The sequence below is a fragment of the Suncus etruscus genome, chromosome 5 (genome assembly GCF_024139225.1).
Source record: "Suncus etruscus isolate mSunEtr1 chromosome 5, mSunEtr1.pri.cur, whole genome shotgun sequence".
In the NCBI taxonomy this organism is placed as follows: domain Eukaryota; kingdom Metazoa; phylum Chordata; class Mammalia; order Eulipotyphla; family Soricidae; genus Suncus; species Suncus etruscus.
Window position 1 is genome coordinate 106,520,375 of NC_064852.1, and position 17,255 is coordinate 106,537,629.

General features: G+C 38.4%; 1 protein-coding gene across 1 annotated transcript in view; it reads left to right on the forward strand.

The window, feature by feature from the left end:
• MTBP (MDM2 binding protein) overlaps nt 1-3,994 on the forward strand; it is a 97,594-nt gene extending 93,600 nt beyond the window's left edge. Inside the window, exons 20-23 of the mRNA XM_049772886.1 lie at nt 275-515; nt 926-1,039; nt 3,090-3,155; nt 3,956-3,994. Of these exons, the coding sequence (XP_049628843.1) occupies nt 275-515; nt 926-1,039; nt 3,090-3,155; nt 3,956-3,994 (460 nt within the window). The remainder of the gene's footprint in view (nt 1-274; nt 516-925; nt 1,040-3,089; nt 3,156-3,955) is intronic.
• Nucleotides 3,995-17,255: the final 13,261 nt, after the last annotated feature.

The following is a 17,255-nucleotide window of genomic DNA, read 5'->3' on the forward strand; positions in this document are numbered from 1 at the left end:
ACAGCTGATTTATGTGAGGAATTATAAATTGGTAGGAAGGGTTACAGTAACATTGCTTGTTTTCTCAGCTGAAATCTTAGCTTTTCATCACTTAATCAATGTGCGGCAGAACTAAATAAGTGACTTTCTACTATGCTGGGGATCATTTTATTTAATGCAGTATTAGCCAAAATACCGGTTTTTCTAGAATTATTTTAGTGGCTACAGTTATGTTGTTTAGCACAGAAAATGTTTCTTTACTGATTCTATGTTTCTTCTGATTTCCCCTTAATAGACTTGCCAAAGCAGGAAGTTCAGATTCTCTTCTTTCCCAGAAAATTGGCCACAGTCATCTGCAGGCTGCCAGGAACTCCAGAAACCCCCAGGCAAAGAGATCATCCTGCTCCTCTGTCTCTGGTCTCAGCTCTGAAACTCTAAGAGTCACTTCCACCAAAGCCAGTTCGGGACTCAAAGGCACCCATAAATCAAAACCCCCAAGGCAGATTAAAGAATCAAGATCACAGAAGCACACTCGGGTAAAGTTTACCTTCCTATCTCTACTTTAAATGGGAAGATAGTTTTTAAATTTAAGTCATTTAATTGTTTGCCAAAAAATGGAATCTGAAATGAAATGAAACCATGTCTAGCATTTGTTTTAAAATATTCTCCCTATTTCTCTATGTGCATACAACTTTGATGCTTAGCTTTCAGCTCAGAAAGCCTCTCAGTGTACTGCTGTGTGCTGTTGTTTCCTGCAAGGATTCTGTGACAACTGTGACCACAGAAAGCTTGCAACTTTCTTTTCTTCCTTATTTTTTGTAGTCACAAGCTTCTCTTGCTTTAGTACAAATGATTGTTTCATTTCTATACTTGAGCACTAAGGCTGAAAATAATGGATGCATATTCCCCCCAAAAAATATCAATCATATTTTATGTTCTTTTTAAGATACTGAAAGAAGTCGTTACTGAAACCCTGAAGAAACACAGTATTCCCGAGGCTCATGAATGTTTCACTGCTTGTAGCCAGCGGCTCTTTGAGATCTCTAAGTTCTATCTAAAGGTACATTGTCTTCTGTACCAGTGAAAAAATTGGGGTTTTGTTCTCCTGTTCCATAAGGTTATGTTTAGTACATTTTTTTTAATGCTGGTAATATATAACTGGTTGCTATTTTTTTCAATGGAGAATATTGAAGCCAAAATATTTGTATTCAATTTGAATTCTTACAGGTAGAAAATACATTTTAACTGGCATCTCCATTATTTGTTTCCCTAACAAGTCATTGACTGAGGATAATAATAGGCTTCAAAAATAGGTCTTATTACTTAGTGTGTGTGTGTGTGTGTGTGTGTGTGTGTGTGTGTGTGTATATATATATACACACATATATGTGTGTGTATATATATGTATATGTGTGTATATATAATATATAAATATATGTTCCACAAATATAATGGCAGTTACTAACAAGTAAAGAGTAGGCCCTGAGTACCACAGGGTGTGTTCTAAAAACAAATAAGCAAAAAGTGACTTTTATATAGAGGAGGGTTAAAAGAAATGATCATTTGGGGCCAGACCAATAGCACAGCGGGTAGGGCATTTACCTTGCACATGGCCAACCAGGGTTCAATCCCTGGCATCCTGAGCCTGTCAGGTAATTTTTGAGCACAGAGCTGGAGTAACCCCTGAGCACTGCCTGGTGCGCCTTACCTCTTTCACCACCGCTACGGAACAAGATTCATAGATCTTAATCCAAGATATGTTATAGCTGGCAGCATTAATCACAGAGTAAATTTGTTAAGCCCTGAAATGGGAGTATGTACATATTTTCTAAAGATGTGAAAGTGTGTAAATTAGAGAAACAGTATGAAAGTATTGAAGCAGGAGGTTCAGTGCAGAGAGCACCCACCTCACATGTGTAGGACCGAGAGCTTAATCCCCATCACTGTGGAGTGTGAGTCCCCACTTGGTAACAGCTCAATCAGGGCATGCAACTGCCAGAACATACAGTGAGGGCAGGGTAGGGGAAATAACAAAATAGGGCAGGATTGGCGGTGGCAGTTTCAGTGGAGCATAATTTAGAGATGTAATCAAGAATTGGGTTTTTTTTTTTTAACATTGTAACCTATTTTGATATAGTCACATGTTTTAATTGTTAGAGAATGGGCTGGAAGTAAAGCAGGTAAAGCCTTTATTTTCTATGCATCTGACTCATGTTTGATCTCCAGCACCCATGTGATCCCCTGAGCCCTCCAGAATTGATCCTTGAGCACAGAGCCAGGAATAAGCCTGAGTACCTCTAGATATGACTCCCAAGCCAAAATAAATAAAGGCCAGAGAGATAACACAGTGGTACAGCCATATATATGTATAACTCTAGATAGAGTTATGATCCTTGGTGCTGCCCAGAGCAACCCCCAAGCATGGAACCAGGAATAGCCCCCACTATCACTAGGCATAACCCAAAATCTCCCACCTTGATTAAATTAAAATTAAATAGAGTCAGAAATCTTAGGGCAGGGAATATAGTTCAACATTGTAGCACCTGCTTTGCATGAGTGTTGAATCCCTAAAACTTTCTCCTACCATTCCTGTTTTATATCAGAGTAAAGGAGTCAAAAAGAAGAGGAAGAAAAAAGTCAGTTATCTGAAAAATGAATACAAGTTCTTTATAGTTCCTGAATTATGAAACATGAGGTAGATATTTGGAAAGGTGAATCCGTACTTTTTGGAATGTAAGATTAAGGTGACATGGATTTATGTTTTGGTGTAAATGTTTTGGTTATAGAACTTGGTCTTTCGCGCAGGAACTAAAGAATTGCTTTGATCTGGGTAGTACAGCAGCATTATTCTTGAATAATTCTTTGCCAGCAGTTTGTTATAGCAATGATGAGAAAAAAAAAGATTCTGACAAATATAAATGAAATATGCTATTTGAAGACTGCTTTTTCACTGTACTTTTTTTTTTTTTTGCTTAAAAGTTTTGGTGTTGAGTGTGTCCTTGCTATATGTCCCTAATTACATTGAATTAGATCATCCTTGGTTTTCTCATAATGACCTGTTCTCGGATTTAATATTCAAATTGTAAAATGTTGTGTTTTGTTATATTTAGGATCTTAAAACTTCAAGAGGTCTGTTTGAAGAAATGAAGAAGACAGCAAACAAAAATGTTGAGCAGGTAAATTTTCCATGAAAATATGTTCAGTTAAATTGCAGAGGTTTTTTTGTTTTGTTTGTTTGTTGTTTGTTTTAGGATAGCTATTATAGTAGTTCCTAGAAGCAATAAAAATTAACAAGTGGTCTTTCAACTTTGTCCTGACCACTTTAATATAATAATAGACATTTCCATAAAGTACTTGGTGGTATGTATTTAAAAGCTTACTTGTTATCAGAATTCCTAAAATGATGTAAAAAAGGCTAATTAATACAAGAGCCAGAAAAATTGATCTCTTAATTAGTTCTTTTCAACATTTGGTCTTGTTTCTTTCTGGGGAATTCTTTGAAAATATTTCCAAGACTGGAAAGAAAATAGAGTGGGTAAGGTACTTGCCTTGCACACAGCCAACCTGGGTTTGGTCTCTAATACTCCATATAGTCTCCCAATCACTACCAGGAGTGATTCCTGAGTACACAACCAGGAATAAGCCTTGAGCATCACAGGGTGTGGCCAGAAACCAAAACAAACAAAAAAGTTTTTTTTTTCTGGCCACACCCGTTTGATGCTCAGGGGTTACTCCTGGCTAGCGCTCAGAAATTGCCCCTGGCTTGGGGGGACCATATGGGACACCGGGGGGTGGGGGGGGGTCAAACCGCAGTCCTTCCTTGCGCCACCTCGCCGCCACCCCCCACAAAAAGTATTTTTTAAATTAAATGTTTTTGGATTTTGATCTTATCCTATTTAAGTGTTTATTATGTATGTATTCAATATTGTTATTTGTATTTTCAATTAAAATATAATGATTTCTTTTCTCCCTCTAGGTGATCGAATGGGTATTAGAAAAAACAAGAAAGAACTAACAGAGAATTGTACTCTTTGGAAAACTAAAAATTAAGACTATACTACTTTCTTAGTTCAAAACTATTTTAAACTGTATTCACAGGTTAGGTAGTACATTTTTAAGTAATTTTATAAATATCCCATATTTATGTACCATTAGGATGCACAGTTAATGTATTTTAATTGTATACTTATTTTATAGTTTATTTTAATTTTAAGGTTAATTTTTATATATATTTTAAACTTTTGTTTTGGGTTATTTAATTATTTCAATAAATTAAAAGATATCCTTTAGTTCTCGATAAGTGTATTTGTTGTTAAGCCTATTTAAATTATTAGGACTTGACTGGAGAGATAGGACAGAGGTTAAAGCACTTACTTGATATTGAACAACACCCATTCAACTCCTCACACTCTTTGTACTACTGCTGGGTAGGATCCTAAAAACAAGAAACTGGCTAAGGCTCAAGAAAGAGATTTCCAGTGGGTTTTTCCCTGTGTTTCACGTGAACAGGTTCATCTTTTGAGCCTCTCCTGATTTAGAAAGTATTGGCAAAAAATTTACACAGGAAAAATGTAATTCACATATGTACTCATCTTTCTGTACCCATACCTGGCACCTGGCACTGTTGAGATGATTATTTTTCACGTTGGCTTGAAAAGGAAAAGTAGAGTAGAAATTGTGAAAATAAGACATAGAAAATGACAGTACAGATTTTAGATTTTAGACCAGAAAAGTGGTCCTTAGCACAGATCTAGGAATAATCACTGAGCAGCACTGGATATGGCCTAAAAACAAACAAAAATCATCCTATCACAGAAAATCTGAAAACTGCATAAATATGAAGAGCAAGAATAATTCAGCATCCTCATTATGTATACATTTCTCAGTTTAAGAAACAGACAGGTCTCTAGGTGAGAGAATGCTCAGATTTTCATGTTTTTATACAGATGAATATCTTCTTTTTATTTTTTATTTTTTTGGTTTTTGGGTCACACCCAGCAGCACTCAGGGATTACTCCTGGCTCTATGCTCAGAAATTGCTCCTGGCAGGCGTAGGGGACCATATGGGATGCCGGGATTTGAACCACCGACCTTCTGCATGCAAGGCAAACGCCTTACCTCCATGCTATCTCTCTGGCCCCATGAATATCTTTTTTAAAAAAATAATTTTTCTCTAAAATATTATAAGCTAAAGAAATGTACTTGCTATATGTATGTATGCTTGCTGTGCTATGCACTAAAAGACTTTATGAGGCATTCAAGCTATGCTCCGGAGCCTCAAGGAAACCACCTGTGATTCTCCCTTGACTGGGTTGGCAATTCAGTGCCAATGCCTGAGGATATGATGTTGCTTGACTCTGCACTACCAAGTATTACTGGGTACCTCAATGGGTACTCCAGGACCTCCTCAGTCATACACAGAGGTTACAAAATGGGCCTCCAGCTCCTTCCTGCCTGCCTTCCTTTCCTTCCTGCCTTCCTTTCCTTCCTGCCTTCCCTTCCTTCCTGCTTCCCTTCCTTCCTTCTTCCCTTCCTTCCTACCTTCCTTCCCTTCCTTTCTTTTTCCCTTCCTTCCTACCTTCCTTCCCTTCCTTCTTTCCTTCCTTCCCTACTTCCTTCTTTCCTTTCTTCCTTCTTTCCTTTCCCTCCCTCCTTCCTTCCTTCCTTCCTTCCTTCCTTCCTTCCTTCCTTCCTTCCTTCCTTCCTTCTTTGTTTCTCCTCCCTTCCTTCCTCCCCCCATATCTCCCTCCAGAAAAAAAGAAAAAAATAATGGGCCTTCAGCTCTGCCCCCAGCAATGCTTGGGGACCTTTTTGCACTGAAAATTAAATATGGGTTGGTCACATGTACCCTAACTCAACCCTACAATATGTTGATTGTTTTTGTTTTAAGCATTATATATTATCTATTTTGGAACGTCATGCATGCAAGATATATGCTCTACCAAGGACCTATATTTCTGTCCCCTAATTATTATTATTATTATACTTATTCTATATTTTTTGTAATTGCAGTTCCTCTACTGGGCCTAACTTATAAATTAATTTTGTTTGGAGCCACACCCAGTTATGTTCAGAGCTTATTCCTTCACTCAGGGATCACTCTCCAGATTCTATAAATTAAATTTCAATATGGTATATATGATTTGGTCCTATAGCCACTTAAGACTTCTGCTGGGTGTCTTGGAACTTACCCTAAGGACAATGGAAGATTAATCTATAGATCACTAAAATAGAAACTCAAGAGGTGCATTCCACATCAAATATTCTTCTGATGAATAGGAGTCTTTTCAGTGGTCCAGAGGAAGTACTTGTCTTAACTTACATGATGCTGGTGCTGGTTCTGTCCTCTATACCAGATGGTCCCTAGCACCACCCAGGGTCACTCCCAAGCACACCAGCAAGAATAGCTTCTGCTGCTAGGTTTGACCCTACCCCCATTCCCAATTAATAAGTAAATAAATATGCTTTTAAATGAATCATTACAGAAAATGGCACTTGTATGACACTAGATGGGATACACAACCATATGAAAAAATTAGTGAACCTCCACTATGACTTCACACCATGCACATATTATTTGATATGAATCAGATTTAAAATTTAAACGATGGAGGTTCTAAAGAAAAAGAAAACATCTATCATTTTTAGAATAAAACGACTGTCTTAGGATAAAAAAATAAAAGCTGCAGATTTTTAAAAATTTCACACTGCTTCAACATTTTTAAGTTCCTTTCTTAGCAAGACAGCATTAAGAAATTGAAAATGTCATGCACTATATTGGGAGAAATAATTTGCCATGTGTATTTCTGACAAAGAATGTCTGTCTTTAAGAAGAGATTAATTCTGCATGCAATGAGAAATAAACATTGTGGGCAGAGTGGGATGAGGTAGGTGCAACGTGACCTTGAAGCTTTGAGTCCTCTTAAAGAGATGGTTTTAACCAATAGGATAACATTTGAAAGACTTGGAGTCAGTTTGTCTAGGAACTCAAGAACTTCAAGGACCTTGCATCTTCAGTTTACTCTTATAGAACCTTGGCCTGAATGAAGGGGAGTCACATAAAAGGGAACTTATCTTCCTACTAGAGAACAAAGTGAAGAGAAGCAAACCAAAGGTTCCGCAACTGATGGCCAACATCAGCTGCATTGAGGGAGGCAATAGGTACCTTCTGTCCAGCAGAATGTCCTGGTTAAACACAGCTCCACATGAGCTCTGAGAAACTAGCAAGTAACTTCCCAGCCAATCCACAGAACAGTGAGAATGAATCTGTTGCTTTATTTCTAGTCAAAGTGTTGTGAAGAGGTTTCCTTAGATGGGAAATTCCTTCACCTGGAAGAATTCAACAAGCCAAGTGTAAGAAAGAAAAGTGACAGCTCACTTCAGGAAGCTCACCACAAAGAGTGATGAGTTTAGTTAGAGAAATAACTACATTTTGAACTGTCCTAACAATGAGAATGTATGAGGGAAATGGAAAGCCTGTCTAGAGTACAGGTGGGGGTCGGGTAGGGAGGAGGGAGATTTGGGACATTGGTGATGGGAATGTTGCACTGGTGATGGGTGGTGTTCTTTACATGACTGAAACCCAAACACAATCATGTATGTAATCAAGGTGTTTAAATAAAATATATATAAAAAAAAAAAGAAAGAAAGGTGACTGCTCAGGTTCCATCCTCATCATTTCAAGGTTTGGCAACCACCATTGACAGTGACCTTTGGAGCACAGAGCCAGGAATAGACCCTACCTCTCCCCAACACTTCTTGGTGTAACCCACAGACACAAATCTATTCAAATGAAGGCCCTAACTGGAAAAACTTCCCTGTTTCCTAGACTTGCCTTTCTTTTGAGACTCAGATTTGCAGAGGAAACAGTTCCTTGTTTGTGCAGATGGAAATTAGGAAACAGAAGCTGCAGTTAATGTGCCCTTAGTGGGGGTCTGCTGTGGACATGGCCTTTAAGTTTTTGGATGGGTAGAACATTGCTTTTATTCACCCAAATAACTACAATTGAAAGGTTCTGAAAATAAAATTGGCTTTGTTTCTTAATGATATTTTCTTTCAACATTTTCAGGCCTTAGTCCAAGCTGGGGTATAAAGGAAGAAATTGGGTTGGGTGTGAGAGCAGAAGGGTCCACCTTAGACAGGCCTTGTCCAAGGAAGAAGAGCTAGAGTGCCAGTTTCCTCTTGTTCTGTACAGGCACCCTAACTTTTCCTCTATCCCCAACTCTGTCATTATCTCCCTTTTTGTTTTTATTTTGAAGCCATTCATGGTAATGTTCAGGGCTTACTCTTGGATTTATGCTTAGGAATCATTCCTGGCAGTTCTGCGAGAAGCACATGGGTGCCAGGGATCAAATCTGGATCATTCATGCAAGGCAAATGCTCTACCACCTACCACTGTACTATTGTTAGGGAAAGTTCAAGGAAATGAGACTGCAGAGCAATGTGGATAGGAGAGAAAGTTCATTCAGCTGGACCAAGAGTTCAGGTATCCCTGCCAACTCTTGGCCCTGAACAAATTGCTCTTTTGTTTTCAAATACGAAAGCAACTAGGTCATATGGAAGTTCAATTTCCTGTTTTTGAGGAAGCTCCATATTGTTTTCCATAAAGACTGGACAAGACTGCATTCCCACCAGCAGTGAATGAGAATTCCTTTCCACATCCCCACCAGCCCTGATTGTTCTTATTCTTTGTGATGTGTGCCAGTCTGTGTGGTGTAAGATGGTATCTTATTGTTGTTTTGATTTGCATTTCCCTGATGATTAGTGATGTGAAACATTTTGGCCATTTGTATTTCTTTGAAAAATTGTTCTCCCCATTTTTTGATGGGGTTAGATGTTTTTTCCTTGTTAAGTTCTGTCAGTAACTTGTATATCTTAGATATTAGCCCCTTGTCTGACGGGGGTATTGGGTGAATAGTTTCTCCCAGTGTGTGGGTGGCTTTTTAGAAGCTTTGCAGCTTAATATGGTCCCATCTGTTTATCTCTGCTTCCATTTGTATGGAGAGTGCTGTTTCCACCTTGAAGACGCCTTTAGTCTCAATGTCATGGAGTATTTTACCTACATGTTGTTCAATGCACCTTATGGTTTCAGGTCTGATATTCATTTCCTTAATCCAATTGGAAATGACCTTTGTGCATGGTGTTAGATGGAGGTCTGAGTTTGCTTTTTTATTATAATTTTTATTTTAATCATAGTGGCTTACATATCATTCACAGTAATATTCCAGGTACATGTTAACATTGAATCAGGGGAATTCCCATCACCGAATTGTCCTCCCTCTACCTCCGTTCCCATCCTGCCTCCCCTATCCTCCACCTCACCCCAGGGGCTTCTAGATTGAGTGGCCCTTCTGTGTCTAGTTTATTACTTAGTGATCTTATAACTGTTTGGTCTTGGTACCTCCATTACTTCTCCCTCTAATTGGGAGGCAGGACTAGATAGTTCAAGTTATGTGATTTTGTTTGAGGAAGAGAAAAGTAATAAAATGGGGTAAAAATCAACTACACCAACAATGGGCAGAGTCCTTCTAGAGGCTCTCATCCTCGGTTTGAGAGACGAAGGGGAAAAAAGAAGGTGAAACACCACAACAGTTCAAAAAGAAGTATCAAATAAGATATCCAGTGAGCACTGCAGCAATAAAGATATGCACCACATAATTGCCATGGTCTTGAGATAAAAAACATGACAGAACACAAAAAGGAAGAAAAGAAAGAAAAAGTAAATATATAAATAAAAAAGTGGGCGACTACTTAAATATCTACACCAAAACAAAGAAATCGACAAAACTAGATAAGAGAAGCAAAGAAAAAAAAAAGATTATTTTGTGCTTATTGTCTTTTTTTTTTTTTTTTTGGTGGCTTTTGGGTCACACCCGGCAGTGTTCAGGAGTTACTCCTGGCTCCATGCTCAGAAATTGCTCCTGGCAGGCACAGGGGACCAAATGGGACGCCAGAATTTGAACTGATAATCTTCTGCATGATAGGCAAATGCCTTACCTCCATGGCTAACCAGTTGTGCTAACACCACTTATTCAAGAGGTTTACTTGCTCCATTTTGCATTTTTTGCCCCTTTATCAAAGATTAATTGATCGTATATCTGGGGAACATTGAATACTGAAGTCTGTTTCACTGATCTGAGGGTCTGTCTTTATTCCAATACCATGCATTTTTAATGACTATAGCTTTGTAATACAATTTAAAGTTGGGAAAGGTGATGTCCCCCATACTCCTTTTCTCAAGTGTTTCTCTAGCTATTCGTGGGTGTTTATTGTTCCAAATTAATGTCAGGTGTGTTTGACCCACTTCTTTGAAGAATATCATGGGTATTCTTAGAGGGATTGCATTAAGTCTGTACAATACTTTGGGGAGTATTGCCATTTTAATTATGTTAATTCTCCTAATTCATGAGCAAGGTATGTGTCTCCATTTTCTTGTGTTCTCTTTTATTTCTTTCAGCAGGGTTTTATAGTCTTTTTTGGTATAAGTCCTTCACTTCTTTAGTTAAATTGACTCCGATATATTTGAGTTTGTGTGATGCTAATGTGAATGGGGTTGTTTTTTTAATGTCCATTTTTTCTCTATCATTGTTGTCATAAGAAGGCCATTGATTTTTGTGCGTTAATTTTGTAGCCTGCCACTTTGCTCTATGAATCTATTGTTTCTAGAAGCTTTTTGGTAGTCTTTAGGGTTTTCTAGATATATTATCATGTCATCTGCAAACTGTGAGAGGTTGATTTCTTCCTATCTTGATGCCCTTGATATCTTTTTCTTGTCTAATAACTATGAGAAGAACTTCCAGCACTATATTGAATAGGAGTGGTGAGAGGGGGCAACCTTGTCTTGTACCAGATTTTAGAGGAAAGGCTTTTAGTTTATCACCATTAAGAATAATATTTGCAGGCCCAGAGAGATAGCACAGCAATGTTTGCCTTGCAAGCAGCCGATCCAGGACCAAAGGTGGTTGGTTCAAATCCCGGTGTCCCATATGGTCCCCCGTGCCTGCCAGGAGCTATTTCTGAGCAGACAGCCAGGAGTAACCCCTGAGCACCGCCGGGTGTGGCCCAAACCCCCCCCCCCCAAAAAAAAAGAAGATTTGCCATTGGCTTGTGGTAAATAGTCTTGACTATATTGAGAAAAGTTCCTTTCGTTTCCATCTTGATGAGAGTTGTTTTTGTTTGTTTTATCAAGAATGGGTGTTTCTAGGGCTGGAGAGATAGCACAATGGTAGGGCGTTTGCCTTGCACACAGCCAATTCAGGATGAATAGTGGTTCATATCCTGGCATCCCATATGGTTCCCCCATGCCTGCCATGAGCGACTTCTGTGTGCAGATCCAGGAGTAACCCCTGAGTGCCGCCGCTGGGTGTGACCCCAAAACCAAAAGCCAAAAAAAAGGGGTGTTGGACCTTATAGAATGCTTTGTCTGCATCTATTGATATGATCATATGTTTTTTATCTTTCTTTTTGTTGGTATGGTGTATTATGTTGATTGATTTATATATGTTAAATCATCCTTGCATTCCTACTTGGTTGTGGTGTATGACCTTCTTGCCTAGGGATATACACAAAAATGTAACACAAAAAAACTGGTACGTGTATATGATGGAATATTATGCAGTTGTCAGGAGAGATGAAGTCGTAACATTTTCTTATACATGAATGTACATGGAATCTATTATGCTGAGCGAAATAAATCAGTGGGACTGAGATAGACACAGAATAATCACTCATTTATGAGTTTTTAAAAAATAAGACATTGGGGGCCGAAGCAGTGGCACAGGCCGTAAGGCATCTGCTTTGCATGCACTAGCCTAGGACGAACCGTGGTTCAATACTCCAGTGTCCCATATGGTCCCCCAAGTCAGGAGTGATTTCTGAGCACATAGCCAGGAATAACCCCTGAGTGTCACCAGGTGTGCCCAAAAAACAAAACAAAAATAAGACATTATTGTAATAATGCCCAGAGACAATAGAGATGACTACTGGAAGGACCAGTTCATGATATGAAGCTCACCACAAAGAGTAGTAAGTACAGTTAGCCAAATAAGTACTTTGAGAACTATCATAGCAATGTCAATGAATGAGGAAAGTAGAAAGCCTGTCTGGAATATATGCGGGGGAAGGTGGAGGGGGGAGATGGTGGCATTGGTGATGGGAATGTTGTACTGGTAAAGGGGATTGTTCTTTTTATGGCTGAAACCCATCTACAATTGTGTAATCACGGTGTTTAAATAAATATATTATTTTTAAAAAAATTCAGAAGCAACTAGCAAGCAAAGAAGTGGACTTACGTCTCAGTTAAGGCTGATATGGCTTTGAAGAACAATGGGTTTTTTACTAAACTATTTTTCTTCAGTTTCTGTATTCTGATTTACGCCTCCCTTGTGCTCAAATTATCACCTTCCTTCACTCCTGCTTAACCCCATAAATCTCTGCCAGTTTTTCTTATATTTTCATCAATTTCCCTCACACTAAATCTCTAGCCCTTGTCTTTATTGTCTTCCCCTGCCTGAGCTCTACTCCTTTTACGTCAAGCATATGCAAAAGAGTTATTAGGACCAACTAGATATGCCATTGCTCCTCCCACATCAGACCAACAAGATTCCTTACCAGCCTCAGACATAACTTAGTTATGTTAATGAGGCATTAGATTCAGTTCCCCTTGTGAAATCCAAGATATTATCACTGAAAAGTACAGGTGTTTGGATAATTCATGTCTCCTTATATATTTAAATAGTTCTCTCCAAGATTTTATAAATAGGCTGAAACAGTACAGCTGTCAAAACATTCTAACAGACCTCCTGTGGGACTAGTGAGATAGTACTACAAGTAAAGGTCTTACCTCGCATGTCCCAACCCAGGTCCTATCCCTGGTAGGTACCCTATAGGGTCCCCATTATGAGCCCATGGTGGGTCCCCTGAACCCACATGAGTAAATCTTGAATACTGCTGAGTGTGGCCCAAAGAAAATAAAAAAAAATTTTTTTAATGCATGTTTAAGAAGTTCAAAGGCAATAGCGTGAAGTTTTGGCCCATGGTCCCTGGTCCCATTTGAGTGGTAACTGATAGCAAAAGGCCTTTAAAAATGTAGAACTGACACAGTTCTCAGCAACAACACCAGGAACAAAACTCCTCCCTGAAAAATTCTTAATACTGCTCTGGCATCAACTTTCACCAGTTTTGATATGACATCCTGACATGAGGAAATGGCAACAATTTGATCTAAGAGAGAGTTGTCCTATCTCATCACCTAACAGTCTGATGAAATCGAAAGACATGTCATCCTTTTCTTTGTGTAAAAACCAAGATTGCTAACTACAGAAGATTGACTTTGACAAACATGACTGGGTAGAACCTATTGTGGGACCAATAAAAAGATCCTAGCTGAGGCCTCAGCCTAGGATTTGTACAAAAACCAAGATCTCTAATTCCAGAGGTCTGACTTTGACAACTGTGACTGAGCAGAACTTCTGGAACCATACTGAAAGATTCTATCCTAGACTTTGTCCTAGGATCTGAGCAAAAATAAAGACCACTAATTACAAAAGACTGATTACAATGACAGTGACAGGATAGAACTTCTAGAACCGTAAAGAAAGACTCTATCCTAGCCTTCATCTTATGACCTACATTAATACCAAGATCTTAATTAGCTACAGAAGTCTGATACTATCATCCACAACTGATAGAAAAGTTTCCTTGCACCATAAAAAGGCCTTGGGGTGTGAAAATGAGCGTGTATGGAGCCTGTAGTATTTTTCATTGCAGTATGCTTCAAGGGCAGAGAAACCCAGTATTTCTTAGGCCAGGGAATTCCCTGACTAATTTTCCCAATACTTACTGTGCCTATGCAAAAAAATTAAAAAATAAGCACAAAGCCACACCATTTTTTCTTTTTCTTCCCTTTTCTATTTTTTCCTTCTTTTTATTTTTTTATTATTTCAAAATTTTTAGTTACTTTCATTCTCGTGGTTACTATATGATGGTGGTTGTTTCTATTAGCTGAGTGTATTTTTCTATCTTTTTTTGTTTTAGTTTTATTTTTTTTATTCCTTCTTCCCTTTCTTCTTTTAAATCGATATTTATAGGGGCTGGAAAGGTGGCGCTAGAGGTAAGGTGTCTGCCTTGCAAGCGCTAGCCAAGGAAGGACCGCAGTTTGATGCCCCGGCAACCCATATGGTTCCCCCAAACCAGGGGCAATTTCTTAGCTCTTAGCCAGGAGTAACCCCTGAGCATCAAATGGGTGTGCCCCCCCCCAAAAAAATTGATATTTATAAACTCTAGAAGGAATCTTCCCAGTTTTTGTTGTTGTTGTTGTTGTTGTTTTCCAACAAAACCATACAACAGGAAATCTTATTCTGCCTCATGAATTGAGGGGGGAAATATGGTTCATATGACCAAACAGTCATATGAATATTGAGTGGAAATAAAGAAATAATCAGACTCAAACACCAAACCCAATGTCAATGTCAACAGAATCATTACCCAATCTACAATAAGCTATACACAGAGAGGAGCAGTTAACACTAGCAGATGGGGTTGGGGGAGAGGCAAGAGAGGGACACTGGTGGTGGGAATGGCCCTGATTTATTGTCACCATGTACCTTAAATTACTGTTACTGTGAAACTTTTGTAATTCACGTTGGTCACAATAAAAATTATTAAAAAAAAGAAAAGAAAAAACTGAATCCTTCCAAATAGTGATGAAATGGAATGCAAGCATTTCACTTAGGTGTTAGTTGTTTATCAATGCCTTTTTAATAAAATTTTCTTATTCTTATTAAAAAGGGAAGGGAAGATAGTGCTAGGGGCTACTCTGAGCTCATGCATACAAAGTATTTGCTTTAGTCTTTTTGAGCTTATTCTCCAGTCCCAATAGGAAAGAACTGTAATGCCCCCTCTCCTGCCTTGAGGTGAATTTAGTAAACAATGACTATAAGCTATTACCTAGAATATAATGCCTGAGGCAAAGATCAAGTGCTGATGCTTTATTTTGGAATTTAGAGCTCAAAAAACTGAGAGTGGAAGAAAATAGGCCAAAATAAAAAATTAAAAAGAAAGGCAGGAAAGCAAGTCAGTGATACATACAACTTTGGCCACTTCTTAAGAAACTTCAGAGCTTCTCTCAGGTGGCCTCTTGGTCTGTGTAAGTCTCTGAGACAGGGTTTTTCCATAGCCCCTCAATTCTGAGACACCAAGTATGGACCATGAAGCCACCTGAGAGATTTCTACCAACCCCCAACAAAAAAGAATTCTTACTAGATTCTATCTCATAATAGATGGGCTTAGAGAAATCTTGTCTTGGAGATTAGATAGATAGATAGATAGATAGATAGATAGATAGATAGATAGATAGATGATAGATAGATAGATAGATAGATAGATAGATAGATGATAGATGATAGATAGAAAGATGCAAGCAAGAGCATATCTGCTTCTCCCCATTAACTACTGACTTAATGAAAAAACCACCAATACTTCTGTTAGAGAAACTACTCTTTTTGTATTATGATTACTGAGGTAAATATAGTTCACCAGGTGATAATGTTTCTACTTTTGTTGGATGAAATTACTGTCCTTTCACCACCAGAAATGACTCTCTTAATAGTTTTAAGGTTCTACACAATTTGCCTTTTCATCCCAGCTTGGCACTAATGATTGAATCCAGAAATTCAAGCAGCATCTCCTCAGTCTGGCTGTGTGGTAGGAACCAAGGAGAGAGGTAGAAAAGACATTGTTTCTAGAGCTCAGTTGACTGGCTCTGGGCAGCAGAGACACTGAAATCAAGTAGAGTCAGTCTCGGTGCCAATAGTTGAGAGTCTCCGTGAGCAAATGAGGGCACTGAGGGAATCTGAGGAGAATCAGGATATGTCCACAGCAGCAATACATATACTCAAAGTTTCAAAAAAAAAAAAAAAAATTGGCATCCATACGTGTTAGGAGAAGAAGTTTGAAAAAAAGTAAGAAATAATATTAAAAATAATAGCTATTTAAATATGGAGCTATTAGCACAAACAAAAGTCAGGCATTTTTTAAATAAGTGACTCAAATGCCATAATGCATTTGTAACTAGTGAGAATAGTGTGAAATAATGCTTTTGTTGTAGCAGATCTGATTAACTTCAGATTTTTGTGGACAGTGAGTAAGATTACAGCCTGGGCACCAAATGTCTTCAGTGCTACAGCTTATTTATAGTGCTCAAGGGTAAGTCTCTTCTATGTAAATAACAGTAGGAGTAAAGGTTACAGCAGGAGTCCAGCTAGTTACATGTCTGGGACAGTAAATTCATCTACTCATATCTACAGAGAACTGGATTTATGTATATTTTGTATCCAAACCTCTTAGCTGTTTCTGTTCTCTGACCAGTTATACCCTATATAAAGGTTTTATGGAACTGAGCAGTTAGACTGCATAATACAAATAAGGGTTTCTACAATGATCATATATGCCCTCATGAAAATATGGGTTTGTAAAAGGACCGGTCAGATCATGTATGCCCTGATGCAAATAAGGGTTTTAAACTGATCAGAGGTTTTGATTATCTGGCATTTCCCTCCTCATTTCTCCATACACTGAGCAAAATAGTATCACAATTTTATTTTCATGCAAGTGACAGTGACAAACCTAGAAAATTGAAAATAAAATGACACTGTAAACATATTTTTGTGGTAAAATGGAATGTGCCAGCATTGAGGCATAGATCATAAATAATTTGTGGCACAGAAATTATGTGGGAAGTATTTAAGCAGCCCTAATCTAAGACCAATCTCACAGAGACAATAGATGAGCTGAACATGATAGGCCAGAGATGCCATGCCACCTGAGTCATCCTCCCACAACTGCTGGAGCACGTGGTGTTTATGTGGCCATGTAACACCCCCTCAGATCGCAGAACTGACATCCCAATAGGACCACAGAAAATGAGATGGGAATGTTGAGTAGAAGCCTGTAAAATGAATTCTTTCCCCAAGTTCCTTATTCCCTAACCTCTTCCTTTGAGAAGTAAAAGCCCACCTGGATTACTAGACTGCCCCTCTCCAGGGTTTGGGGTTTGGTTTGAATAAAGAGAGGAGTCTGACTGTAAGAGTGAAAAAGCACCTGGAAAAGAAAGTACATGTTAGAGAGAGCTGACTCCAACGAATGCATTTTCTGACTGCTTGGTATTATTTTTTATTGATACCCTGCTTCATCAGACCCCTCCATTTAAAGGGTTAGAAACATGGTGTCTGGGGCTGTATCACCCAACTTGTGAATATATTTTATTTTTATTTTTATGT